The 24014-nt window shown below is 52.4% G+C and overlaps 2 protein-coding genes across 2 annotated transcripts; one reads left to right on the forward strand and one right to left on the reverse strand.

Moving 5' to 3' along the window:
- Positions 1–764: 764 nt before the first annotated feature.
- SLC30A3 (solute carrier family 30 member 3) lies at positions 765–9244 on the reverse strand. The gene is made up of 8 exons (XM_021697486.2): positions 8974–9244; positions 5137–5318; positions 4512–4658; positions 4263–4416; positions 3486–3684; positions 3138–3243; positions 2746–2880; positions 765–1595 (listed from the first exon to the last, which is right to left on the reverse strand). Exons 1-8 carry the CDS (start codon positions 9066–9068, stop codon positions 1213–1215), a joined length of 1401 nt encoding a protein of 466 aa, XP_021553161.2. The 5' UTR covers positions 9069–9244; the 3' UTR covers positions 765–1212.
- Positions 9245–21153: 11909 nt separating this feature from the next.
- DNAJC5G (DnaJ heat shock protein family (Hsp40) member C5 gamma) lies at positions 21154–23048 on the forward strand. Its single transcript, XM_021697742.1, has 4 exons — positions 21154–21266; positions 21521–21782; positions 22161–22302; positions 22996–23048. The coding sequence occupies exons 1-4, from the start codon at positions 21154–21156 to the stop codon at positions 23046–23048; spliced, it is 570 nt and encodes a 189-aa protein (XP_021553417.1).
- Positions 23049–24014: the final 966 nt, after the last annotated feature.

Consider the following 24014-nt stretch of genomic DNA (forward strand, 5'->3'; position numbering starts at 1 on the left):
GGGGAAAGCCTTGCAGAAGTATGCACAGGCTAATGAAAATGCTCAGCGTCTTTGCTTCAGGCTGGAATTGTATCCATCTAGGGTGGCAAGGCCCGTGAACTCCTGCTGATCCAAAGCACTAGCTCTAGAATCAAAGCACGAAGAGTTTGAGTTCTTAAAAGAGAAAATCCACAATCCCTTAAGTTTAAGGGATCCCTGAATAGTAACGATAATCCTTTAAGTTTGGCTTATAAAGACTAAATCTGTCAAAATACACGATACTTTAAGGCAAAGGGGAAATAATGGTAAAAGAGGTCCTTGGCGTCTGCAGGCCAAAACTGGCCTCGGGGTTGGCTGCTGTCAGCCAGGGTTGGAACCCTCCCCCTAACACCTTCCGCAGCTTGGGAACCAGGCCCACATCGGCATGTGGTGCAACCGCTCTCCCCCAACGGGACTAGGCTTCCCTCTGACCAGCCCGAGGCCACGATGGCCTGCAGGAGTCTCTAGGAATGACTCTCCAGGATCCCTTGGCTCCTTGCCTTCCAACTTTCTCCTGCAACCAAGCCCAGGGCATGTGGGAGCTCTCCCTGAGCCAGAGACCCAGGCTGTGGAGTAGGGGACGGGAATAAAGAGACTGGTGGGTTTTGGCCCACATGGGAATGGATACTGGAGGGTAGAGACGGCCGAGGGGCTGGGTAGGAGGTAGGAGGGCTGTGGAAGGTCACTCTGGCTGCGGGACTCTGTCCCCCTCCTGAGGAGTCAGTACAGGGACTGAAAGCTGCAGTTAGACACAAGTTTATTGGCGGAGCTGCGGCGGAGTCGTCCTCCCTCTCTCTGGGATAGCCGAGGGCACAGCACCAACAGAGGGATGGACAGACAGACCCCGAAAAGGACACATGGATGGTGCGGACTCAGACCATAGCACAGCCACATAGGCACAGAGACACACGGGCCACAGCACCAAGAAACACACACACACACACACACACACACTGAGACAAAATCACAGGGCTCGAACACACAAAGTGCGGGCTTTGGGGCTCCTGCATAGACAGAGCGAGGGCCATGTGGGGAGGGGGCCCCTGCTGACCTCCCCCAGGCATAGGCACACCAACAGCACACAGACAGGCAGATGCCCCCAGCCAGACAGCCAGTCTGCCACACAGACAAATGAACTGCATGGAAAGGACGCTTGTGCTCCCCAAACCACAGGGAGGGGGGACCAAGGGACTTCTACACAGCCCCACCGACTGATTCCCATTCAGCCTGAACCCTGCCTCCCCCAACACCCCCCACACTTTGGTCTTGCCCACCGGGGCTGGGGGCTAGGGAGTGGGCAGGTGGAAGGAGGGAGAGAGGAAGGGGTACGGGCCCAGCTCTGTCCCTTCTGCAAGAGCGGGGAGGCAGGTACTGAGAGTCCGGGCCTGAGCCAGGGCCTGGCAGTGGGGTGAGGGTGGGGCCTCGGCTCAGGCTTGGGGGGGGGTCCCGGCAGCGCAGGCACTGGGCCATCTCGGGCTGGTACTGCTCAACCTGCAGGGTGCAGCTGGAGAATCCAAACCGGGAGTGGAGCTGGGCTGTAGCTTCAGCCAGGACAGCTTCAGGGTCAGCCGTGGAGTCTGTGGGAGAGTGATAAGAGGCAGCAGGTTCCCAGGGGAGTTGGGAACCAGGCAGGGGCCGAGATAAGGACCGGTGCATGGGGACCCTATGGCTTGCACAGCATTAAAGCCAGGCTTGAGTGAGGAGCTTTATTTTCTTTCTGTATTGTATGAACAGCATAAAATGCCAAAGAAAAGGTTGGAGAGACTCACCCCCTAATCAACCACGCCACCACGCTAACACGCCAGACTATTCTTATTTTTCTATTCTCTTCTGCTCTTTGACTATCCATATACAGCTGTATGTTTCAGCAGCCACAGCACCCGATTCTCCAAGACAATCCAGATGTTAAATATTTTCTCCCATTGTCCCTCTAGAGTTACCATCAACTATCCCACAAAGTATAATATTTTTGGCATCCAAATTGCATGTCTCTGATTGCTTCTTGCATCTGGAAGAAACTCAAAAATCCTTTGTCAGCTTGTGAGTCACCATATATATTTTTAATAGTTGAATCATAATGTAGATATAATTTTACATTCAGCTTTTTTCTCTTAGCATTATACCATAAACATTTTTCCTAGTTGCCACACAGTGTTCATCATCATCAGTTTGAATAGTTCCGTCATACGTCACGGTCACCACTTACCTAACTGTGCCCCGTTGCTCGACCTGTTGGTACTAGTGATCTTTTATTTTTTTTATTTTTTTTATTTTTTTAAATTTATTTATTTATTTATAAAGACACAGCGAGAGAGGGAACACAAGCAGGGGGAGTGGGAGAGGGAGAAGCAGACTCCCTGCCGAGCAGGGAGCCCGATGCGGGACTCGATCCCGGGACTCCAGGATCATGACCTGAGCCGAAGGCAGTCGCTTAACCAACTGAGCCAACCAGGCGCCCGGTACTAGTGATCTTTTAAAGGGTTGCTGGTTCTCTGCACTACTTCAGAGAGGGCGATCCCCACCCCCACCAGAATACCCTGTCCAGGGTGCCTTGTCTCCAACACGCACATGTGTGTCAGAGACAGATCAAGAAAGAGAGCTGGAATTGCAATCCCAGCAATTCAGTCTATCTTCCTAGGTTTGGAAGGGGGGGGGGGGCGGGGGGGGGGGGGGGGGGGGGGGAAAACATTTCTAGGAGGTAACTGGCTAGGGCCAGTGTGGACTCACCAATGGCCAGGTGTGCGGAGGCAACATGGTAAGTAAGCGTAAGGGACCACAGGTGCAGCTCATGAATTGCCCGGATTCCTGGCACTGACAACAGTGTGTCCCGTACGGGCTCAAACCCCACACTTCGGGGGGATCCTGCAAGCAGCACCAGCCACGCCTTACTGCCAAGGCCGCTCCTGCCCAAGGGCGGCCCCTCACCAGACTCTACCTCCCCCATCCTGTAACTGCTCAGCATTAACCTCCACAATTCACCCTGTGCCTGAATCTCCTTCCAGCAATAGACCCCAGGACCCAGGCCTTCTCCCGACACTCTCTTGAGAGAAAAGAGGTGGCTCTGAGCTGGAGTGAGGTCAGAGAGGGCCCCGGGTGGGGAGAAGTGGCATCTGATTTACCTTCCATGAGGACACGAAGAACATCTCGGAGGGTGGGAGCCGTGGATCCAAGGGCACAGATGGAGAAGAGGAAGGTGCTGATGGGGTCTGCTGCCTTGTACTGAGGCTGTAAAGAAAGAGACCTCTAAGCCCAGGAAACAGGAACCCTCCAGAGGAAGACCTAGGGGTGTCTGGGACAAACAGGACCTGAGAGGCTCCTGGGAGCCCTGCTGAGGGGAATGGGACCATGCCCCAGGGAGTTCTGGGGAGCTGGGAGCTGGAGGCGGGGAGGGAGGCCGAGGGTGCAAGGAGGGGGCCGGGGCGTGGAGCTGGGGGAGGAAGCCTGGGGCAGGCCTGCGTGCACAGTACCTTGAAGTAGATGAGGACAGAGGCGGCCAGTACCCCAAGGCTCTGCAGGAGGTCCCCCAGCACATGCACAAAGGCTGCCCGGACGCTGGTGTTCCCGAGGGGCAGGGGCTCCCCCGGCCCCTCCTCCAGCGGCGCATACTCCGCCCCCCTAGACCCATGGCTGTGCGGGGGCCCGGCCTGGTGCAGCACAAACGCCATTCTGAGGGGGAAGCAGAGCAGCTCAGCCCGGGTGGCCTGTTCCTGGCCTCGTCTGCCCTCTTTCCACATCTCTCCACCTCACCTCCCCAGGAGCCCTTTCTCCACCTATTTTCTCCCTACTTTCCCAGCCCCAGGAGGAAGACGACATTGGCCAAGGGACACAAATCGTGCAGCCTGGGGGGGAAAATACCGTACTTGGTGCTGGAGACATGGATTCATGGATTCAGATCCTGACCCTGCTACTTACACCTGGCCACCTCTCGGGTCCTGTGTCCTTAACTGTATACTAGGGCCGATACTGTCTACCTCACGGGGGTGGTTGGGGGCCTCAAATGAGACAGTGCTGATGAAAGCCCCCGGCAGGGTGGCTGGTACACAGTAGGCCCTCGGTAAATGTCTGCTGACTCTGGATTCCGGCTCTCTCCCCTGTCTGTCCTCAGGCGGCCCTAGGGCAGGCGACGGGTGAGAACTGTGTGTGCGTGTGCGTGCCTGTCGCGCGGGGAGAGAGCCGGCTCTCCCACCCTGGAGAAGCCCCCCTCGCCCTGAGTCCCGCATGGTGCCTGCTTCACTGGAACGTACAGCAGGTTGGCGCAGACTGCGATGCTGGCAGTCAGCAGCATGGCACCCCCCTCGATGTGGTAGTCGCTGTGCAGCAGGCGGATGAAGGCCAGGTACAGGAGGATGCCAGTGACCATCCAGAGGGAGACCACAGAGGCCAAAGCCCCCAGAGTCTCTGCAGGGGGAGACAAGCTATCAGACACCTGCCCGGGACCCTAGGAGGTACCTTCTGGTAAGATTAGAGGCTCACAGGGCCACACAAGGCCTTACCTGAGCGGTGCCAGCCAAAGGTCATGGTGCGGGTGGCTGGACGGGTAGAGAGCCAAAGAGAGAAGAGGCTGCCTATCATGCTGCCCACATCCGCCAGCAGGTGGGCTGCATCGGTCATAATGGCCAGGCTGTGCGCCAAATAGCCCCCTGCAAGCGTAAAGCAGTGAGCGGTCTGGGTCCAGTTGGGAAGTAGCGAGCACCGCGGCGTGTGTAGAAGCCGGGAAGGAGGCTGGGGGGACCTGCACCCAAATGTGAACTGCGTTCTTCCTTGGTGATGGGATTATAGGGGGGGGTTTATCGGCTTCTTTTCACTCATCCACATTTTCTAGATTTTCTATAATGACACATTTTAATGTTAAGAAATATAGGACTTCTAAAAGTCTAGCTAATGCTGAGAAGCCAGCCCTGGCCCTCAGCCCCAGACGTGGCCCTGAATTCCCCCTGCTTCTATCCCCCACCCTCTCCCACTTCCTGAGTCCTAGGCACCCACGTCCCCACTGCAGGCATCCCCTTCTCAGCATCTCTGCCCCCGCCCCCCTCCGGGAACACTGCTGGGACTCTGGGTGGAGAGTGGCTTAGGCAGGGGTCGAGAGGATGGGGTTGGCGGAGCCGCTCTCTGACTTACCGACCACCTCCCCAGCCATGAAAACACAGCACACGGCACAGGCAGCACAGAGCTGTCTCTGTGCCTGCAGCCTCTCAGGGGTGAGGCCCGGCTGTGGCAGGGGGTCCCTGTGGCAATGGTGGAAGGGCATCTCCACAGGTTTGGGTTCCTCGGGGAGGGGCTCCGAGGGCTCTGTGAAGAGACTGGGGCAGGCAGCGCCATTCAACCTGGGGCTGGGCCACGGGCTGACCTGTTCCTCACTCCCAGGTCCTCCGTTCCGCTAGACGGGCTTTGTCAGCTGTGGCCCAACACTCCCTCTGCCCGTCCCAAGGCCCGGTCAAACCTGGGAGCCTCGGGAACAGAGGGCCACATGAGAGATGGGGGCTAAACAGACAGCTCAGACCCCAGCCTCCCTTTCCTTTCATACACAGAGCCATAGCATTTCGCAGCTGGAAAGCACCGTAGAGATGGTCTAGTCTAATGCTTTTTACAGAAATTACAAGTATGAGGCTCAGAGAGGGAGAGGACATAGGGGGGCCACATAGCTAGTTCATGGTAGAGAGTAGATTCCACCATAATGCATGGATAGGCACCATAAGGAGCACAAAATGAGCAGGATCTTGCTGACCTCTGGGAGCTTTCGGTGGACAAGACAAAGGTGTACCTAGGTGCTATGCTCTGTAGCAAGAAAGTAGCTATTGCCATAAAACAAAGTGCTTTTGGGGCTTGGAGAAGATGAATTGGAGTGAAGTCAGGGAAACTGAAGGGGGCGCCATGAGAAGGGCCTTGAAGGATGGGGAGGGTTTGGGTAAAGACAGGGTGAACATGCCAGGCAGAGGCAATATGAAGGCAAGGTGGTGTCAAAGGGTGAGCACATGATCCTGGCCTTAGGGCCTCCCTCCGAGATCCATCTCCCAGTGCCTCCACTCCAGATCCTTCCCCTTCCCCATCTAGACATGCAGCTGAAACGTGGCCATTTAAGAGAGGAGTGGAACGGTGGGTCCCAAAAAGTCTGAGGTCCCAGATCCCAGAGCTGGGGTTGTCATGGGGAGGACGAAGTGCAGACTGCTGTGGCTGGGGAGGCAGTGGGTAGGAGCACTGGGTTTGAAGGTTGCCACATGTTAGCTGGACTCCGGCCCGATCAGAAGCACCCAGCGGAGACCACCTTAACTGTGCGGTGCCATAAGCCTCCTTTGATAAATGAACGGGGCTGGAGCCTCACCTGGGGTGCCAGAGATGGAATTCAGGCTAAGTTTTAGGTTCATGCTGGCCCAATTCTCACCCCCACAACTACCCAACCTGAACCCCAGCAAGGCCAGAACCTTCCATAGAACAAAAGACCTAAATAGAAAATACAGTCGTAGAAGTACTCATGGAGGTGTGACAAGAATACCCATGAGTGAATCAGAGGCTCCAGATAGAAACATGGTCACAGCAGTAAAGTGAGGAGGGAGGCCTGGGGCCTTCTGGCTGAGAAAAGCTCTGCCAAGTGGGTGAATTGAGGTGTGAGGGAGGTGGGGACAAATTTGGTGCTTGTAGGGAAGATCCGAGTGCTGGCAGGTAGATTAATTTCTTGGAATTTTCTTCCAAGACTTAGAATCTCAATGTGTATGATGAGATGCTGGGTGTGTTTGCAGAGGAGACAGAGAGATGAGGGTGGCTTTGAAACCCATCCTCATTCTTCAGTGAGATACACACATAGTTGGGTGCCCGGGACTCAGGTGGCAGGCATGGAAACCCAGTCTAGTGGGAGAGACAAATGTGTCACAAATGACTTACTAGGCAAGGAGAGGCTGGGGCCAGGAGGATTATGAATGAAGGACTTTGGAGCACCAGGGAGGGAGTAACCACCTGGGATGAGGGTGAGGACAACTTCACAGAGGAAGAGATGTTTAACATGAGACCTAGGTGAAGAAGGGGGCTCCAGACACATGGGATGTCAATGACAAGATAAGTGGCTAGGAGTTTTAAGTGTCAGGAGCCAGGGCAAGGGCTGAGGAGGAAAACGAGGGCTCAAAGGAACATCAAGGGAGATACACTGATTGATTTCACATATCTTTCCCCAGCCCTGAGATGACCTTGCTGATGTATATTAGTCTGGGAGAGGGAGAGGAGCGGAGATGGAAGGGTCCAGAATAGAGCAGGCCACAGATTCCCTGCACCGAATTTTAAAGGAGGGGCAGGTAGGTTAGGGAAGAGCCTCTTTCAGAAAATACTGCAGGATTTGGTGACTAATGGTCATATGAGAATGAAAATGAGCTGGGAGTCAGAGATGCGGGTCTGGATAGCAAGCAGAGGCTGCGTGGCTTTGGGGCAATGGGCAAGATGCCTTTTTTGTAAGGCATAGAGTACCCAGTCATCAAGGTAGCCACCCATCAACAGGCTGCTCCCTTTTGTTCTGCATGAATTGGGCACTAAAGAAGCCTCATTGTTGGGGTGCCTGGCTGGCTCAGTTGGTAGAGCATGCGACTCTTAATCTTAGGGTCATGAGTTCAAGCTCCACGTTGGGCGTCGAGCCTACTTCTTAAAAAATACATTAAAAAAAAAAAAGAAGGCTCATTGTTGGTGTGGGTGGGTGTATATGTGGGTGGGGGGCTACATGCTGTTTAGAGAGGAGAAGCAGTTTTCTCTCCCTGGCGCTCTGAAACCCCCAACAAACAACAAGTAATATTGAGTGGGGTAGAGGGGAACTGTGGGGAGGAGACCGCGGCCTGAAGCAGAGTCAAACGGATCTGTGAAGAGATGCCCCTGCCTCGGCTGGAGCCTCCACAGCTGCCCATGTCTGCAGTCCCCTGCAGGAAGGAGTCAGACGGGAAGTCTGTCCTCCCTTCTGTTCCACTTCCCCACCCACCCAGGTTTACGGCCCCCACCCAGAGAAAGAGCGAGAAACACACAGAGGCACCACATCAGAGACAAAGGGAAAGGTGCTCGGAGGGAAACAAAACGATTGGGATAAATGAAGAAAGAGAAAAAGCCGAAGAGAAAAAGCCAGAGAGCCTGTCAAATTTCCGAGACAAACGGACGGTCAGCCAGCAGACAAAATGGCCAGCGGAGGTGGCCAGGATGGGCCTGGCACGGCCGCTCCGAGGGACAAGGCGGACAGAGCTGGCGGGCGCCGGGCGCGGGAGGCCGGCGGGACGCGGAGGAGGTTCTCCGGCCGCCCCCGGCCCGCTGTCCCGGCGGCTCCGCGCGCCTCATTTCACACCTCGCCGCCCCCGGCCCCGTCTGTGCGGAGCCGGGAATACCCCCTGCCGCGCAGACCGCACCTGCTCCTTCCCTGCCACCCCCTCGCTTCCCAGCGGCCGCCGTCCCCCAGGGCCCCGGAAGAACCTCCGTGGAGCCCGGGCCCATCTTCGGCCTGGGTGCGCACAGCTGGCTGTGGCTGGAGGGGGCGCCCCGAGCCCGGGCGCACAGAGGGAAGGGCCAGGGGCCTGCAGCGGGGGCTCCGAAGCCTGGGCGGCGAGATGCTCCCAACGCCAGGGCGCTGGAGCAATGCAGACTTCGGGGCAACTGGCGTGGACTCCGGTCCGACGGAGGGGCAGTTGCTCACGGGGAAGTCGGATGCGGCGAGGGCGGCAGAGGGGTCCGGAGGCTTGGGGGACCGGCCGGGGGAGCCGTTTTGCGGGACCGAGAAAAAGAGCGTGGCCGGGAGGAGGCATAGCGGACTGCTGGGAGGGTCGGGGGTGGGGGTGGTTCTGGCGGGGTGGCCGGAGAGGACAGAGCCGGGCGCCGCGAAGCCGAGGGACTTGGCGGTGCGCTGGGGTGGCCAGCCGGGGCCACGCCGGGGGAGACAACGAAATGGACGGATGGCAGGAGGGTGGCGCCCCCGGGCTGAGGGCCGGCCCAGGTCTGTCCTACCTCTTCAAGCGCAGGCCGCCACCGGCGCCGCCGCGGTCTCGGGGGCTCACCAGGCGAGTGGTCTCCGATCCCCCCGTGGCAGGAGAGGGCTCCATGTCACCGCGGCCCCGACCGTCTAGGCCCCACCGAGGAAGGGAGAGGCGGGGCCGGCCCTGCACCAAGTCCGAGCGGCCAGCCGACCCCCGGACTCCCCGCAGGGCCGCGGGGCCACCAGAGTCGAGCGAACTGCAGCGACTGTGGCGCGGGGAGTCCGAACTGCAGATCCCGCGGCCTTTGGAGCCCCGCCCCGTGTGGGGCGAGCTCCCCAAGCCCCGCCTCCAGGTCCCCGGGCCTCTCCCCCACGCCTAAGCCCCGCCCTGGAGCCCCGCCCCCATAACCAAAGCCCCATTTCCCAGTGCCAGAGCCAGGTGGGGGCGACCGGAGCCCTCTGCGCCGCCGCAGGGTTCTAGAGAATGCCTAATCTCCATAGCCCCGCCCCCACCCAAGTCCCGCCCGCGGGTTCCAAGCCAAGCTCCTCAAGCCTCGGCACCTCCCGACCAACCTTCTCCCAAGGAACACCTCCCTTTGCAAGCCTGCACGGGGTGGGGGGTGTCGTCCAGCCCCCCCCACGGAGGCAGAAACAGGTGTGGGTCCATTACCTAGCTCGAGAGAACCAGAAAGAGTGTGGGGTGAGCAGTGACACATCCGGGAGAACTCCAGGGACCCCGGCCAGAAACCCCTCTGTGGAGGATGTGGGGTCGGAATTTGCATGCAAAATCTGCTGCCAAGCACTGTACCGCTCATTATCATTTATTTTTATAGAGAGTTTGGGTGACAAAAGCTTCCTGTTCTCCTCCAATCCATTACTATCCCTATTTTTCGGATGAGTAAACTGAGTTCCAGAGGAAGGAGCGTCTAGGGTCAGGCAGCCGGTGAATAAAACGCTGGGACTGGAACATCATCTTCTTTCCCTCTCCAGTTCAGGGCACCGCACTGGCGACTGAAGACAGCGCGCGCCACAGGCTGGGGCAACGAGAGGAGGAAGGAGCGATGCCACATCTCTGGTCACAAGCCCACTGTTCTTGGAGGGAGGCTGCAGCTTGTCAGCAGGTGATTCTTTACCTCCGAACCTCTAGCACCTGGCTGGGCATTACCTTATTTTGCCTCATTTTAATTAAAACCCAGGGGAAGGAGTGACTTACAGCAAAGTGGGTGGCTGAGCCCGGAGTCAAACCTTCAAATGCTCGAAGCTCTCTGGCCCTCACACCTGCCGTCACTGTAGAAGGAAATGGGGGTGGGGATTGCATTGTGCCCTCCAAGCTGTGACACTCTGTGAGGAGGAGGGTCTGGAGGAGGAGGGAGAAAAGTGAGCTTGGATGGGGAAGCGTGGAGGGTGGGAGCGGTTGGTGAGTCCAGGAGAGAAACCCATCCACGGGCACCCTTCCTGAGGAACACACTGGGGGTCCTTCATTTGGGGTTCCGGGGACAGACACTTCGCCCCAACGTTATTATCCCAAACATTGCGACTGCGTGTACACTTCCCCCCAAAAACCCGGAACAAACAAACACTAGGAGCACGTGCCAGACAGAGTGGTTGGAAGAGATGGGGTTAACCCGGGAGAGCTTCGCGGAGGAGGTGAGGCTTGAACGGATTAGGCAAGCTGGGCGGCGGGCTGGCTGCTCAGGCGGGGGAGAGTGAGGCCCTTGCCAAGGTTTGCGGGCGGCTTGCACGAAGGGAGCGTACTGCGCTGGGGAACGGTGCGGAACGGAAGAACCAAAGGGTCTGCGCGAGCCCCCGGCGCCGCGTCTCCACCCACGCCGCGCCCGGGGCCAGCGCCAGCCTTTATTCGGCACCCTCCCCACTACTCTCCGCAGAAGGCTCAGCCCAAAGCCCACGCAAGGCGAGGGGCGAGGGAGTGAGGGTGGGGGTCCTCTCTCCCTCCAACCTCCCCTAGAGGAGTGGAGCCTCAGCTCCTTCCTCGGGTCGCGGGGGTGCAAACTGAGGTAGCGAGAGGGGAAGCCACCGGCCAAGGTCACCTTGTAGGTCCTTGGTAGAGCGGGGTGGAACTCGTGCCCCGTCCGCCTAGGTCAGGGCCCCGGCAAGTCCCGCTAGGCGCCGTCGGTTTTCGAAGCTCGCACCGGGCCTGGGGCTTCCCCAATTCTGAGAGCCCTGGAGCTGGGCTGCGGAGAGGCCACCGCGCACTCCAGGCCTGGGACGCTGTAGCCTCGCCCGAAGCGGCGCGGGCAGGCGAGCTCGAGAATGGGGAGAAACCGCGGAGCCCTGTGCGGGGTAGGGGCTTCTAGGCACGCCTTAGCCGATGACGACAACAGGGGACTTAACAACAATGGCTTCCTCCGGGATTTCCCTTCCTGGGCAGTCGGTCCACAGCGCGCAGACAGCAGCCCCGGGTTCCCGGGAGGGGGCGCAGACGCCGGCACATGCCCGCCTGCCACTGGGCGGGGAGCGAGCAGGCGGGAGGGGAAAGAAGTGTGGGAGCAGATGGATTACAGGGCTGTCCTCCGCCGCGGCTTCCTCGGGCCTTGGAACGTGCTGGCTCCAGAAGCCGAGGGCACCAACGGGGAGAATACCAACAGTTGCTTGTGCTTGGAATTTTATGCACGAAGAGCCTGGCAGCGAAACAGACTGCTTGCACCTGATTCTCAAAGAGCCATCAAGAGGTCCTATGAAAATCTTTGCAAAGGATCCTCTTGAATGCCAGGTCTGAGGAAGGCATTTTGCACCTGGTTAGGAGCTAGGAAAATTAGGCAGGAGTTAGGAGGGCAGCTTAGAGCTGGCTGTAGGGAACTGAAATCTTGTAAGAACTATTCATTCAACATTTACTGAACACTTATTTCCTGCCATGCACTTTGTTAGGGTAACTGGAAATTCCTGGTGAACAAGATAGATGCATTTCCTCCCCTCCTGGCTTTAACTTGATTGCAAGATATTTCTATTCTGCAGGCTTTGGTTACTGATTTACCCACATGCTCTTAATGTGTGTCCTGTCCTGCCTCAGGTATCACTTTTCCCTAAGGAGATTCCTTAGGCCACTTTGAATCCCAAAGGGGTGAAGGAAGCAGGAATCTCTGGAAGTTCTCAGGAGGACAGATCAGTGCCAGAACAGAGGGTGGCAGAGCAGGTCAGAAGGGGGGCTTCAGGGAACCCAGGCTGGACCAGTTCATATTGGGAGAGAAAGAGAGAGCCAAGTCCAGCCCTGAAGTCAGGATTTAGGCTGGGCTAGGGATCTCAGACAAGATTTGAAGGCCAAGCACGCAGGCAACGGGTTAACACTGGAAAGGTCCAAGCCAGGCTGAAGGGTATGGGGAGAGGTAACAAGGGGGTCCAATTTCCACTCCATTCTCCACTCACGTGTTCCTCCAGGAAGCCTTTCTGACTCCCCCACCAGGCAGAGTTATGTGCCCTCAAGGCCTACAGTGATTATGTGATGGCGGCACTTAGTACACTGAAACAAACTGGTTTGCTTGTCTGTCTCCTCACTAGAATACAAGCTCTCTGAAGGCGGGAATTATCTTTCTCATCATGGTGTCCCTACGGCCCCCTAGTGGCTGACCCATAGTCCTCGTTAAAGCCACCCCAGGAAAAAAGGGGCTGGTGGTCAGAGTGGAAGCAAGATGGAGAAAGCAGGATTTTAATTGGAGATAGAGAGGATGAGGGAGGATGGAGCTGAAATACCACCTCCTCCAGGAGGCCTTCCCTGATCCCCAGACTAGGTTAGTTCTCATGTTACACATTCTCATTGCACACTTATTTTTCTTCCTCAGCATTTATCATACTGTAATTACATCATCATTTGGGAATTACTTGTTTCTTCACTTGGCTTCCAGGATACCATAATCTGGTTTTCCTCCTACTTCACTGACTTGCTTATCCTCAGTCTCCTTTGCTGGTTCCTCCTCATCTTCTCAACCCTTTAATACTGGAATGGTCCAGGACTTGGTCACCCTCTTCGCTTACCTCTCTACACTCACTCCCATGGAGATATCATCCAGTCTCAAGGCTTAAAATACTATCTGGAAACTGCAGAAAGCAATGGTTGTTGAAGCTCAATGGTGGGTAGATAGGGGATCACTGCGCTATTCTATCTTTGTGTTTGAAATTTTCTATTAAAAAAAAAAAGAATAAACGACATCTATACAATGAACCCCAGATTTCTCACTTGAACTCCAAACTCAAACACCTAAATGTCAGCTTGACCTCACCTCCTTAACATCTACTAGGCATCTCAAGCTTCACCGGTCTAGAACTGAGCTCCTGATTGTTACCCCGTCCCAAACCTTTTCTTTCAGCTGTCCTCCCATGTCTGAACATGGTGACTCTATACTTTCATTTGCTCAAGCCAGAAACCTTAGAGTCACCCTGATGCCTCAATTTTTACCCCGCATCCAATCTGGCAGCAAATCCTGCTCCCACCTTGGTCCCAAGCACCATCATCTGTCTTCTTGATTATTGCAGTAGCTTCTTTGGTTATCTTCCTTCTTCTGCCTTTATTGCCCTACAATCTATTCTCAAGCCAAAGACTAGGCAACTAGGCCAGATATCATTACCTCCCCATGTCCCTCAGTACCAGCTAAAGGTTTTCCAGTGGACTGCAAAGCCCTACAGACCCCTCTGATCTCCTTTCCATACCACTCCCACCTTCGTCCCCAGCCCCTCTGGCCTTTGTACAGGTCCTACAACACACCAGGCATGCTTCCACCCTAGGACCTTTGCATTTACTCATCTGCATGCAATGCACTCTATCAGATGTCTTCATGACTCACCTGAGGACCTGCTTTAGGTCTTGACTCAAATATCACCTTCACCAGCCCTCTCTGCTTATCCTTTTAAAAACTGCAATCTCACCTCAAAGATTCCCTATCTGCATCCCCTGCTTTATGTTTCTCCACAGCCATTATTACCACCTAAAATACTATCTCCTCTCACCAGAATGTAAGCTCCACGATGCAGACATTTTTGTCTGTTTTTTTTTAAAGATTATTTATTTATTTATTTGAGACAGAGACAATGAGAGACAGAGAGCATGAGAGGGAGGAGGGTCAGAGGGAGAAGCAGACTCCCCGCTGAGCAGGGAGCCGGATGCGGGACTCCAGGATCATGACCTGAGCCGAAGGCAGTCGCTTAACCAACTGAGCCACCCAGGCGCCCCCATTTTTGTCTGTTTAATAAACTGCTGTATCCCCAGCACCTGGAATAGTGTCTGCCACACGACATTAATGAATGTCTGTCCTCCACACTAGGCTATAATCTATGAACACAAAGAAGAGTTTGATTATCATTGTATCCAAGATACTAGGCATATAGCAATGTTTAACAGGTATTTGTTGAATAAGTGAATTGATTAACAAAAAGGACAATTCACAAGGTGCAAGAGCAATGGCATAGAGGTGAGAAAGAACAGGAATATTTGGGGGCGGGGAGACCAGTCTGTCATGGAAGGGTCACCTTAGGACAACAGTAGACAATGCACTTGGAGGGCTAAGTTGGTATCAAGTTGTAGAGTTTACTGCCTGATTTAAAAGGCTGTTTTGCATCCTCTATTCCATGGGCAAAGGAGTGGTAAGGATAGAAGCTCTGCTCTACAAACACTGATCTGGTAGCCATATCTAGCATGAGACTGGCAGTAGGGAGAACAGTCAGGAGGCTAGAACAACAGTCAGTGTGATATGGAAATCCTTTAACTGGATGCCTTGAGGTGGTGGGAGCTGAAAAGAAGGGACACATGAAAGAGTAATTAAAAAAAAATTAGGGCGCCTGGGTGGCTCAGTTGGTTAAGCGACTGCCTTCGGCTCAGGTCATGATCCTGGAGTCCCGGGATCGAGTCCCACATCGGGCTCCCTGCTCGGCGGGGAGTCTGCTTCTCCCTCTGACCCTACCCCCTCTCATGTGCTTGCTCTCTCTCACTCTCGCTCTCTCAAATAAATAAATAAAATCTTTAAAAAAAAAAAAAAAAAAAATTAGTAAGACTTTTTGGGCTGAATTGGGGGAAAATAATGAATCCACAGACAAGTAGTGTTTGAGTTTTGAGCATCATTACCTTGGAAATAGCCATAACATTAATATCAATAGAGAAACCAAGAGGAACAAACAGTATGGGGAATATGGTTTGGAGGCGGTGGGAGACTGGCATGTGGATAACTCTAAACTGATTCTAAAGCCTACTTATGACATCTGAAGCCGTGGGTGTAGACTGGATCTCTGAAGTGGAGAGGAGAGAGCCCAAGCGGAAGCTTAAAGACCAAACCATACAGAATGCACAGTCAGGAGGTGAAAGAAAGAAAAGGAGCCAGAAAGGGTGAGGGGGCGGGCAGGAAACTTATTGGAGATGTAGGAGAACCAGAATAATGCAGAGCCACAGAAATGAAAAGAAGTGAAAGTGAACAGAAAAAGAGAAGAGTTATTTAAGGCCCAAAGTCTTCCCCAAAACACAGCTTGGTCTTTTTTACTTCATTCAATCACACTGCCTGAAATTCCGCCAGTTATTCCTTTTGTGTTAGTAAGAATGGGGAGAGTGAGATATTTATTAATAGTCGTTCTCACTACAAGTTGAATTATAGTGGGTTTTTTTGTTTTTGTTTTTTAAAGATTTTAATTTTAAGTAATCTCTACACCCAACATGGGGCTCGAACATCCAAACCCAAGATCAGGAGTTGCATGTTCCACCAACTGAGCCAGCCAGGCGCCCCTGAATTATTGTGTTTTAATCAGGTTGCTTTCCACCTAACCAACCCTTAGGGATGAGCTCATTTTATGGAGGTAATAGTTTTTATTAGAAATATTGAAAGGATGGACACCTGGGTGGCTCAGTAGGTTAAGCGTCCGACCCTTGATTTTGGCTCAGGTCATGATCTTAGGGTTGTGGGATCGAGCCCTGCTTCAGGTTGGCATTGAGCATGGAGTCTGCTTGAAATTCTCTCTCTCCCTCTCCCTCTGCTCCTGCGTCGCCCCCAGCCCACCTCACGCTTGCATGTGCACACATGCTCTCTCTTAAAAAAAAAAAAAAGAAGTATTGAAAGGAGAAGTGAGAGAAGTAATTTTGGAGTTCTAACTGCTTAGGGAGGACTGGCAGGGATATTCTGGATAGTAAGAGGGCAGCATGAGGGTGCTGGGTAGGGGAACAAGGATATGGGGTTCTAAGAGGCTGAGAGAAGGATGTAGAAAGGGGATGGAACAATTCTAATGACAATCTGCAAATCTTCCTAGAGGAAGGATCCTGAGTTTTCCTTCTTCCCAGAGACAAAAGGAAAAGCAACTTCTCTCTTTACAAAATTGAGAGGTGACCAGATGGAAAGGATGATGATGATGATGATGATGACAATGACAATAACATAGCACTTACCATGTGCCAAGCACTATTCAAATTAAGTATTTAGTCCTCCTAACAACCCTAAGAGGTACACTCTATTATTTCCATTTTACAGGTGAGACAGCTGTGCCCTGTCAGCCTGCCCTTAGCTCTGCAGTCTGGGGTTGCAGGTCAGAGATGACAGGGGTATGCAGCAGCCTCTCTGGCTGGAAGCCCTCACCCTCCCACCTGAGATGTCTGCCCAGGAGAGGACAGGCAAACAAACCGGGCCAGTGATGTTTTGTCACAGGTAGTGAGCACGCCTTCAGCTGGAGGGAGGGAAAGAGGGACATTACCTGACATCATGAAAGGAGGTGGATATCAAATATCAATTACAGCTTTGGTCTGTCTCTAGCCGTCAACTTTATTTTTTTTAAAGATTGATTGATTGATTTGAATGAGTCGGGGAGGAGCAGAGGGAGAGGATCTTCAAGCAGACTCCCCGCTTAACACAGAGCTCAATGTGGGGCTAGATCCCACGACCCTGAGATCATGACCTGCCAAAACCAAGAGTCAGATGCCCAACCGACTGAGCCACCCAGGCACCCCTAGACCTCAATTTTAAAGTGAGAAGGGAGCTGGTGTGTATAAGAAGCAGACACAGCATAGAATCTTAACTTAGAAGACTTAGGTCTGGATCTCACTGGTTGACTTTGAGCAGGTCATTCCTTCTCTCTGGGCCACACTTTCCTCAATTACACAACAAAGGCATTAGATGAGAGTTAAGCCTCTGAGTTCCTTTCCAACTCGAAAACTATGCAATTCTAGAACCTAGTGGTTGGGTATGACAAATTGTGATCGCTCTCTCCCACTGCATATGCTCAAGAGCATGATATTTTGGGTATAAATATGCCAATGTCTGCTGTCTATATATGTGTATTCTGGCTATATGACTAAAACTTTAGCTGTTTGTGGGTAAATAAGGGATGCTTCTTGATTTTCTCCAGGAGAGACCAAACTGTGAGATAGTAAACTATAAGATCAGTGACTTGAGGGAAAATGATTCTAGAGAAGGTTTTGGCCTGAAATCATTCTTTAGCATAGTTATTTTTTTCCATTTTTTTCTTACAACCAAATCTAATTTAGTTTTGACATCAACCCTGTGGAATGGCACAGGTTTTTACAGAAGAGGGAAAAGAGCCTCAGAGATTAAGTGACTTGTTCAGGATCACATGGCTCATTAGAGCCAGAGTCAAAACCAAGGCCTAGGGCTTCCGATTTTGGGCTTGTGTGTTCTTCCTAGTACTGTGCTGAGTCAGAAGAGACTGTGTGCATAGAAACAGGGCCAGATAGGGTCTGTTTCTAGGTGAAGGCAAAGTGGAGAGCCTCTAGCCAAAGGATGCCAGGCCGACTTGCCTGCCTTCTTTCCATGTCTGTAGCTTCCTGGCTGCAGTGTCTGTTCATTTAGACTAGAGCCTTGGAAGACTTAAAGATAATGGTTATTTCAAGAGCCAGGAACTATGATTAGAATTAATTAGAATGTCAGAGGGCAATGATAAGAAGTAACATTCTGGAGCCTCTGGCAAGATGTGAAAGATGTTTACTAACTCTTCTCAGAGAAGAACCTAATTTGCCCTCCTTCTCTGGGCTCACTTCTATGAAGCAGGGGTGTGATCACACCATCGCTCATGGCTGCTGGGAGAATCAAAGGAGATTAGTAGGTTACAGTGCCTCTGGGAAGACACACGACATTTACTTATTCATTCAACCAGCCGACATTCATTGAGCACCTACAATATCCCAGGAACTGTGTTAGGAACTGGAGGAAGACGAAGACAAACAAGAACCAAGGAGCTCCAAATCACCATTACTATCTCCCCTACCGCCTTTTCTTAACCCCTTATGTCTCTTCTTTTTCGGGGCCATAGGAGGGCAAATCTTCCAACTCCCCAGCTAAGTGTTCCTCTAGGGAATTCTTGCTAGGGCCCAACCTAGGCCTACATTGGACCAGCAGAGGGCTCCCTCTGCTGTAGCTCATTCAATAAATCATTAATTCACTTGCTGTGAGCCAGACACGGTTCTAGGTACTAGGTGAAAGATGGTGAACAAAGCTACAAGGTCCCTGCCCTCAGAGAGTTCACCTTGTACTGGGGAAGGCAGCCTTAAACAAATCAACACACAAATAAACATCTATTCACAAATCGTGGTGAGGGTGTTATGAGTTGGAGAGAGAGAAGTAGAACTCAATTTAGAAGGCCTATCTGAGGAGACATGAAGCTGAGATCCTAGAAGGATGAGAAGTCAGCTAGCAGACAGCCTGAGGAGGAGTCCTCCAGGCAGAGGGAGCAGCATGGCCTAAGGCCCTTGACATGGGAGGGAACAGGTGTCTTCAAAGAACTGACAGAAAACCAGTGCAGCAGAGACCCGAGCAAGCAAAACAGTGGTGCTTGACAGAGCTAGAGGCAGGGGCCAGACCAGGCTGGGCCTGTAGACTGAGGTAAGAAATTCATTGTAAGTGTTCTGCACTTCTAGTGCCTTCTTCTGTCTTTCCAGTGCTAGTAAAAAAACAACCTGGGTTGCTCTGCTAGTTCTGCATCCCATGATGGTGATGAAAGTTGGAAGTTAGCTGGGAAATTTATCATAGTACAAACCACCACAGAAAAAAATGTCAGCTTCAGCTCCTTTGTTTTTAGGTGACTAACCTATAAACTCCTCTGACCCAGAAGCTATGAACTGGGAGGTTGATGCCAAAGCTTTTCATCCCCACCCCTATGGTGATCACAGATCTACAGAAATAAGTTAGCTAATTCACTGGTCATTGTGCCTATTGCACATGGACTCCTTAGTTTACTCAGATGGCTCACATTTCTTGGGATGGAGGATTGATTTACCACTTAACACCCAGAAGGCAATGTAAATGTGCATAAATAACTGTCATAAAGGGAAGAGAGTGATAAAAGCCACACGAGGTGTAACAGAGAAATATTATTGAACTATTAAAGCTCTTTCAAGTACATGCTGTGGGAGCTATTGAGTGCTCCTCTATAAAGAAAACCAACATTACAAAGTGGTAAATTATAAGTGGTACAAACACTGCCTTCTGTTGGAATCACAGGAAGCCAGCCCAGGTGGAGATAGGTGCCCTCAAGCCCTGCAGGTAGGGCTGTAAATTGGTATTTTTGTTATCTTTCTGGGAAGAAAGTTAGCAACATGGATCAAGAGCCTCTAAAAAATTCGCCTTGACCCAATAATACACTTCCAGGAATCCACCTCAAGGGGGCAGGGAAGAGATTTATTTGAAGATTTATAGGTAAGATTTTTCGTTATAAGGTTATTACACTATCAAATGGCTAGAAACAAGTATCCGATCTGGATTATATAAATACATTATGGTGCATGCTTATGATATTCTAGTATTTAAATGAAGTTTTTGAAGAACAGTAGTGACTTTTGGAAAATTCAAGATATCGTTTATCATTTAAGGGAAAGTGCAAACTAATAATTACAATATAATAGAATAAATGCTTTGACAGAGCAAGATGGGAACAACTGGGGGAAAGAAGGAAGGGTTCCCAGGACATTCGAGGTGGGTCTTTAAGGATGTGTAGGAGTTTCCAGGTGGAAGGGGAAAAAAAGGACAAAGTGGAGACCCCTAAACTCTGCAAAAGAAGACTGGGAAGGTAATACACCTCTTGAGAAAGGCTTGCAGGAGCCGTACCTCTCATACAACCCCGGCGTGCAAGCCCAACACGTTTCCTTAGGTGAGTGGACGAGCCCTGCGGGTCACCAAGACTGTTGATCCTCTCCCACGGGAGAAGGGATGACCCCGTCCCAGGCCACGCCCACCGGAAGAGCTGGCAACCTAGCACGGCCGCTGGCGCAGGGCTGATCCCTACGCCCTGGAGCGAAATAAATCCCAGGGCCCACGTAGCCGCACCTCCCAGATTTTCCCGCGGCGCCAAAAAGCGACCCGGAGTGTTGGCGCAGCACGCAAGCGCAGTTGGCCGCTGGCCCCCGGCGGTGTGAAATTTCACACCCAGATGGAGGTTGTGTGAGGCCTGCCCAGGTGAGGAGAGCGGCTCTGAGGTAAAGGTAGAGCACCAGGCCGGGCGCGGAGTCCACACGGAGTCAGAGGGCATCCGGGAACCAGGGCATTCCCTCCTGAGCATGTTGTCTTGGCTCTTACGGGCCACAGCCTCCCAAGGTCTCTCCCACTGTCTGGGGTCCTGCTCTCCGGTCCCTGGCCGGTCGGCCCCCAAAGCTATCCCTTTCGCTTCGGTTTTCATCCCTTGATGCTCTCCCCGCTTCCCATCTCTGAGGTTTGGGAGGGGAGGCTAAGGAGAAGAAGAACGCCTCTGGCCTAGCTGCGGCACTGCCCTACGGCCTGGCTTTGGGACACCTTACTTCTCTTAAGTGGCTCAGGGTTTGGTCTGAATTGTGTCTCCCATGGGAATTGTGCATCTCCCCAGTTCCTGACCCAACCTGATCAAGGACTGGTCTGCCCTGGTCTTTCCAACCCAGCAGTCAGCTTGGACAGGCCTGGGGCTGTTTGCCTAAGGTACGAGTAGTTCTAGATAAAATCACTCCCCTCCCATGGTTTAGACCTCCCCTTGCTCACACCTCTCCACGGTGTGGGGTGTCTGGAGGGCTGCGTAGCTGAAGGATGCTGGGAAATGTGAGGAGATATTTCCTCTTTAAAATTTGGATGTCATTTCTGGTCACCTGCATGCTCCTGCTAGTCACAGAGCCCACTCACTGTTGTCTTATACTTGTCCCTTTGTACTCGTTTTACCTGCCTAGCCCCTGAAGGCAATGAGTTTCCTCAGTGTAAGTTCACTTCTCCATGGCCTACCCTGTGGAGGTTCTCACAAATGCTTCTTCTCCTCTGACCCAGATCATGGCTCATTTGGACGAAGCAGCCCGCCAGCTGTCCAGAAGTGGGACAACCCTCTATGCCGTGCTGGAGCTTAAGAAAGGTGCCTCACCGGAAGACATCAAAAAGGCTTACAGGTTCAGACCCAGCCTCCTACTAAACCCTGGAATTCGCCCCGCCTTAAACCCTTCTCTTTCTACCTTGCTTTCTGACCCATTTTTAAATCCTCAAGCCTTCACTTTGGGTTGGATGGGGTCATCATCCTTTTCACTGTGGCATGGCAAGGAATTTAGACTTGGGCTGCTTGCCTCCATTCTTTGCACTCATGCATGCCTTCTTCACATCTAGAGACCTATCCCTGTCATTTATCCTACCCTCCTTCCCCAGCCATTTCCCAACCATCCTCTCCCCACCGTCCTTTTGGGTATTGCCTGGGCAGGAAACTGGCCTTAAAGTATCATCCAGACAAGAATCCAGGGGACGCTCAAGCAGCAGAAATATTCAAAGAGATCAACACAGCCCACTCCATACTGAGTGACCCTAAGAAGCGGAAAATCTACGACCGGCATGGTTCATTGGGAATATATATATATGATCACTTTGGCGAAGAAGGCGTCACGTACTATTTTACGATGAATAGTTGCTGGTTCAAGGTATACAATTCTTCCTAGTCCCTTAAGAATAAGGAAGGGGCGGGAGGCGCCTGGTGTGTCAGTTGGTCAAATGTCCGCCTTCCGCTCAGGTCATGATCCCAGGGTCCTGGAATCGAGGCCCGCGTCAGGCTCCCTGCTCCCTCTCCCTCTGTGCTCTCTCGCAAATAAATAAATAAATAAATAAATAAATAAATAAATAAACAAATAAATAAATCTTAAAAAAAAAAAAAACCAAAAAAGAATAAGGAAGGAGGGATGACCCTCCTCTTCTTGGACAGCTGACCCTTCTCTCCCAGTGCAGCTGCTTCTGTTGTCCCATTTTGTGGGGTGGGATATGGAGGAAATGCTGGGCCGAGGCCACTCTTCCCTGCCTTTCAGACGCTGGTCCTCCTGTGCGCTCTGCTCACCTGCTGCTGCTGCTGCTGCTGCTGCTGCTTCTGCTGCGGAGCGCTTAAGCCACCACCTGAGGAGGTTGCCAGAAGATACCAGCAGGATGTACAGAATCAGCCTCCCAGGGCAGGTGAGAGCCATAGACAGGGCCTGAGGTAAGAGCTGGATTGGGAATGAGAGATACTTGGAGGTGAAACTCTGAGCCCTTAATATGGGCGGGAGTCTCAAGCCGGTACTGAGGCCAAGTGAAGAAAGAGAAGAGGATACACTTGGTTTCTGAGCGGCTTATACCACCAACTGACAGTGGATCTAGTAGGCTGGGCACCTGGGTGGTTCAGTCATTGGGCGTCTGCCTTCGGCTCAGGTCATGGTCCCAGGGTCCTGGGATCGAGCCCCGTGTTGGGCTCCCTGCTCCGCGGGAAGCCTGCTTCTCCCTCTCCCACTCCCCCTGCTTGTGTTCCCTCTCTCGCTGTGTCTCTCTCTGTCAAATAAATAAATACAATCTTAAAAAAAAAATGAATGTAATATTGGCCTCATGACTGTTAAGCTAAGGAATGGGGTGGGAGTTAAGGTAAAGAGTGGGTGGGAGGATGCCTTGAAAAGGCAGTACTTGAAGATGAAGTTCACTGCCTTTACTCGAAAGGAAGATTAAGTGTCTGATGAGATCATCCCCACCCTAAGCACTGAGAGTGTGGCTTGACTGAAGTTCACTCTACTGCCACCTAGTGATACTGACATGTAACTGCAAGTAACGGGTTTCTCACCCCTGGACGAAAAATTGTTACTAAATATTTGTATATGTGTTTTTCAAATTCCATCATAGGAAACAAAAGAAATTTTAGAAGAGGACAAGATGATAGGGAAGATGATTTCTAAAAGACGAAGAGAAGTGAGTATATATGGAAGCTAAAATGCAGCAATAATCAAAGGATAAGAAAAGAACATACACTAACTTCCAATGAGTCATTAGTAGAAAGTTTATATCTTATATTCTGCATTTCAGGTGTTTATATTCTTACCCACAGGGGGCTTGCTTTAAATTCTGGGTCATCATTCCTTCTGCTTAATAAGATGCCAACCTCTTTTGCCCCCAGGTGCTGACCCAGCGAGGGTGCCTTCTGCTGCCCAACACACTGGACACGTTGAAGAGGGGAGCAAGTAGCCCTGTCCTGACATTGACCCTGATTTGACCCTCTTCTTATAAGAATCCCAACTTCAGAAGCATTGATGGCATCTATCCCAGTGGGGATGCCACCTCTGTCCTTGATGGTATCACTGACCCTGCCAATACAAGGTCACCCAGCCACTCTTCTTTTTAGCTCCAGTCCCAATTTTAATCTGTTTAGACAGCAGCCCTTCCATACGTACCCTTATGAGGTCTCAGGCAGTGGTGACAGACTTTTCCCGAGCATTCTTTTTCCTGTACCTTGGGATTTGGGCCAGTTTCAGGTGGTAGGGGCCCTGAGCCACTTGCATTATCTCCACCAAGATCCTGATAACTGAGCAGGGTGGATCCTATCCCAGAGCTGCTATACCAGTTGACCCTCCTTTGTTGCAGCGCTGCACCAAGAACTTAGCGTCAGCCTCATTCCTACGCCAGCACACATTTCTGGGGCTGGTCTCACCTTTTTCTGGTGCCCATGCACTTGACATTGTCAGCCTCATTGTCAGACTCATTCTATGCCACCATGAGTCAACTCACGCAAAGCATGAATGCATTGGAGGGGGAGGGGTAGTTATCCCACCTCTGGATTCTCTCTGGACTGTACCCCAGCACAGCCCCCCTTAGCGTGGGTCCTGTGGGCTGACTGAAGTTCATCTATCAGTGCCTGCTTGCCTCCA

This window comes from Neomonachus schauinslandi, chromosome 10, assembly GCF_002201575.2.
Source record: "Neomonachus schauinslandi chromosome 10, ASM220157v2, whole genome shotgun sequence".
Classification (NCBI taxonomy): domain Eukaryota; kingdom Metazoa; phylum Chordata; class Mammalia; order Carnivora; family Phocidae; genus Neomonachus; species Neomonachus schauinslandi.

What these genes read in the sequence shown, in the direction of transcription:
- SLC30A3 (XM_021697486.2), bottom strand. Translation starts at nt 9,068, where the DNA reads ATGGAGCCCTCTCCTGCCACGGGGGGATCGGAGACCACTCGCCTGGTG. An exon ending in TCTTCGTGTCCTCATGGAAG is followed by an intron (nt 2,881 to 3,137) that starts GTAAATCAGATG and finishes TGCTGCTTGCAG; the next exon opens with GATCCCCCCGAAGTGTGGGG. An exon ending in CTCCGCACACCTGGCCATTG is followed by an intron (nt 1,596 to 2,745) that starts GTGAGTCCACAC and finishes ACTCTCCCACAG; the next exon opens with ACTCCACGGCTGACCCTGAA.
- DNAJC5G (XM_021697742.1), top strand. Translation starts at nt 21,154, where the DNA reads ATGGCTCATTTGGACGAAGCAGCCCGCCAGCTGTCCAGAAGTGGGACA. An exon ending in GACATCAAAAAGGCTTACAG is followed by an intron (nt 21,267 to 21,520) that starts GTTCAGACCCAG and finishes TTCCCCAGCCAT; the next exon opens with TTCCCAACCATCCTCTCCCC. An exon ending in TGAATAGTTGCTGGTTCAAG is followed by an intron (nt 21,783 to 22,160) that starts GTATACAATTCT and finishes CCTGCCTTTCAG; the next exon opens with ACGCTGGTCCTCCTGTGCGC.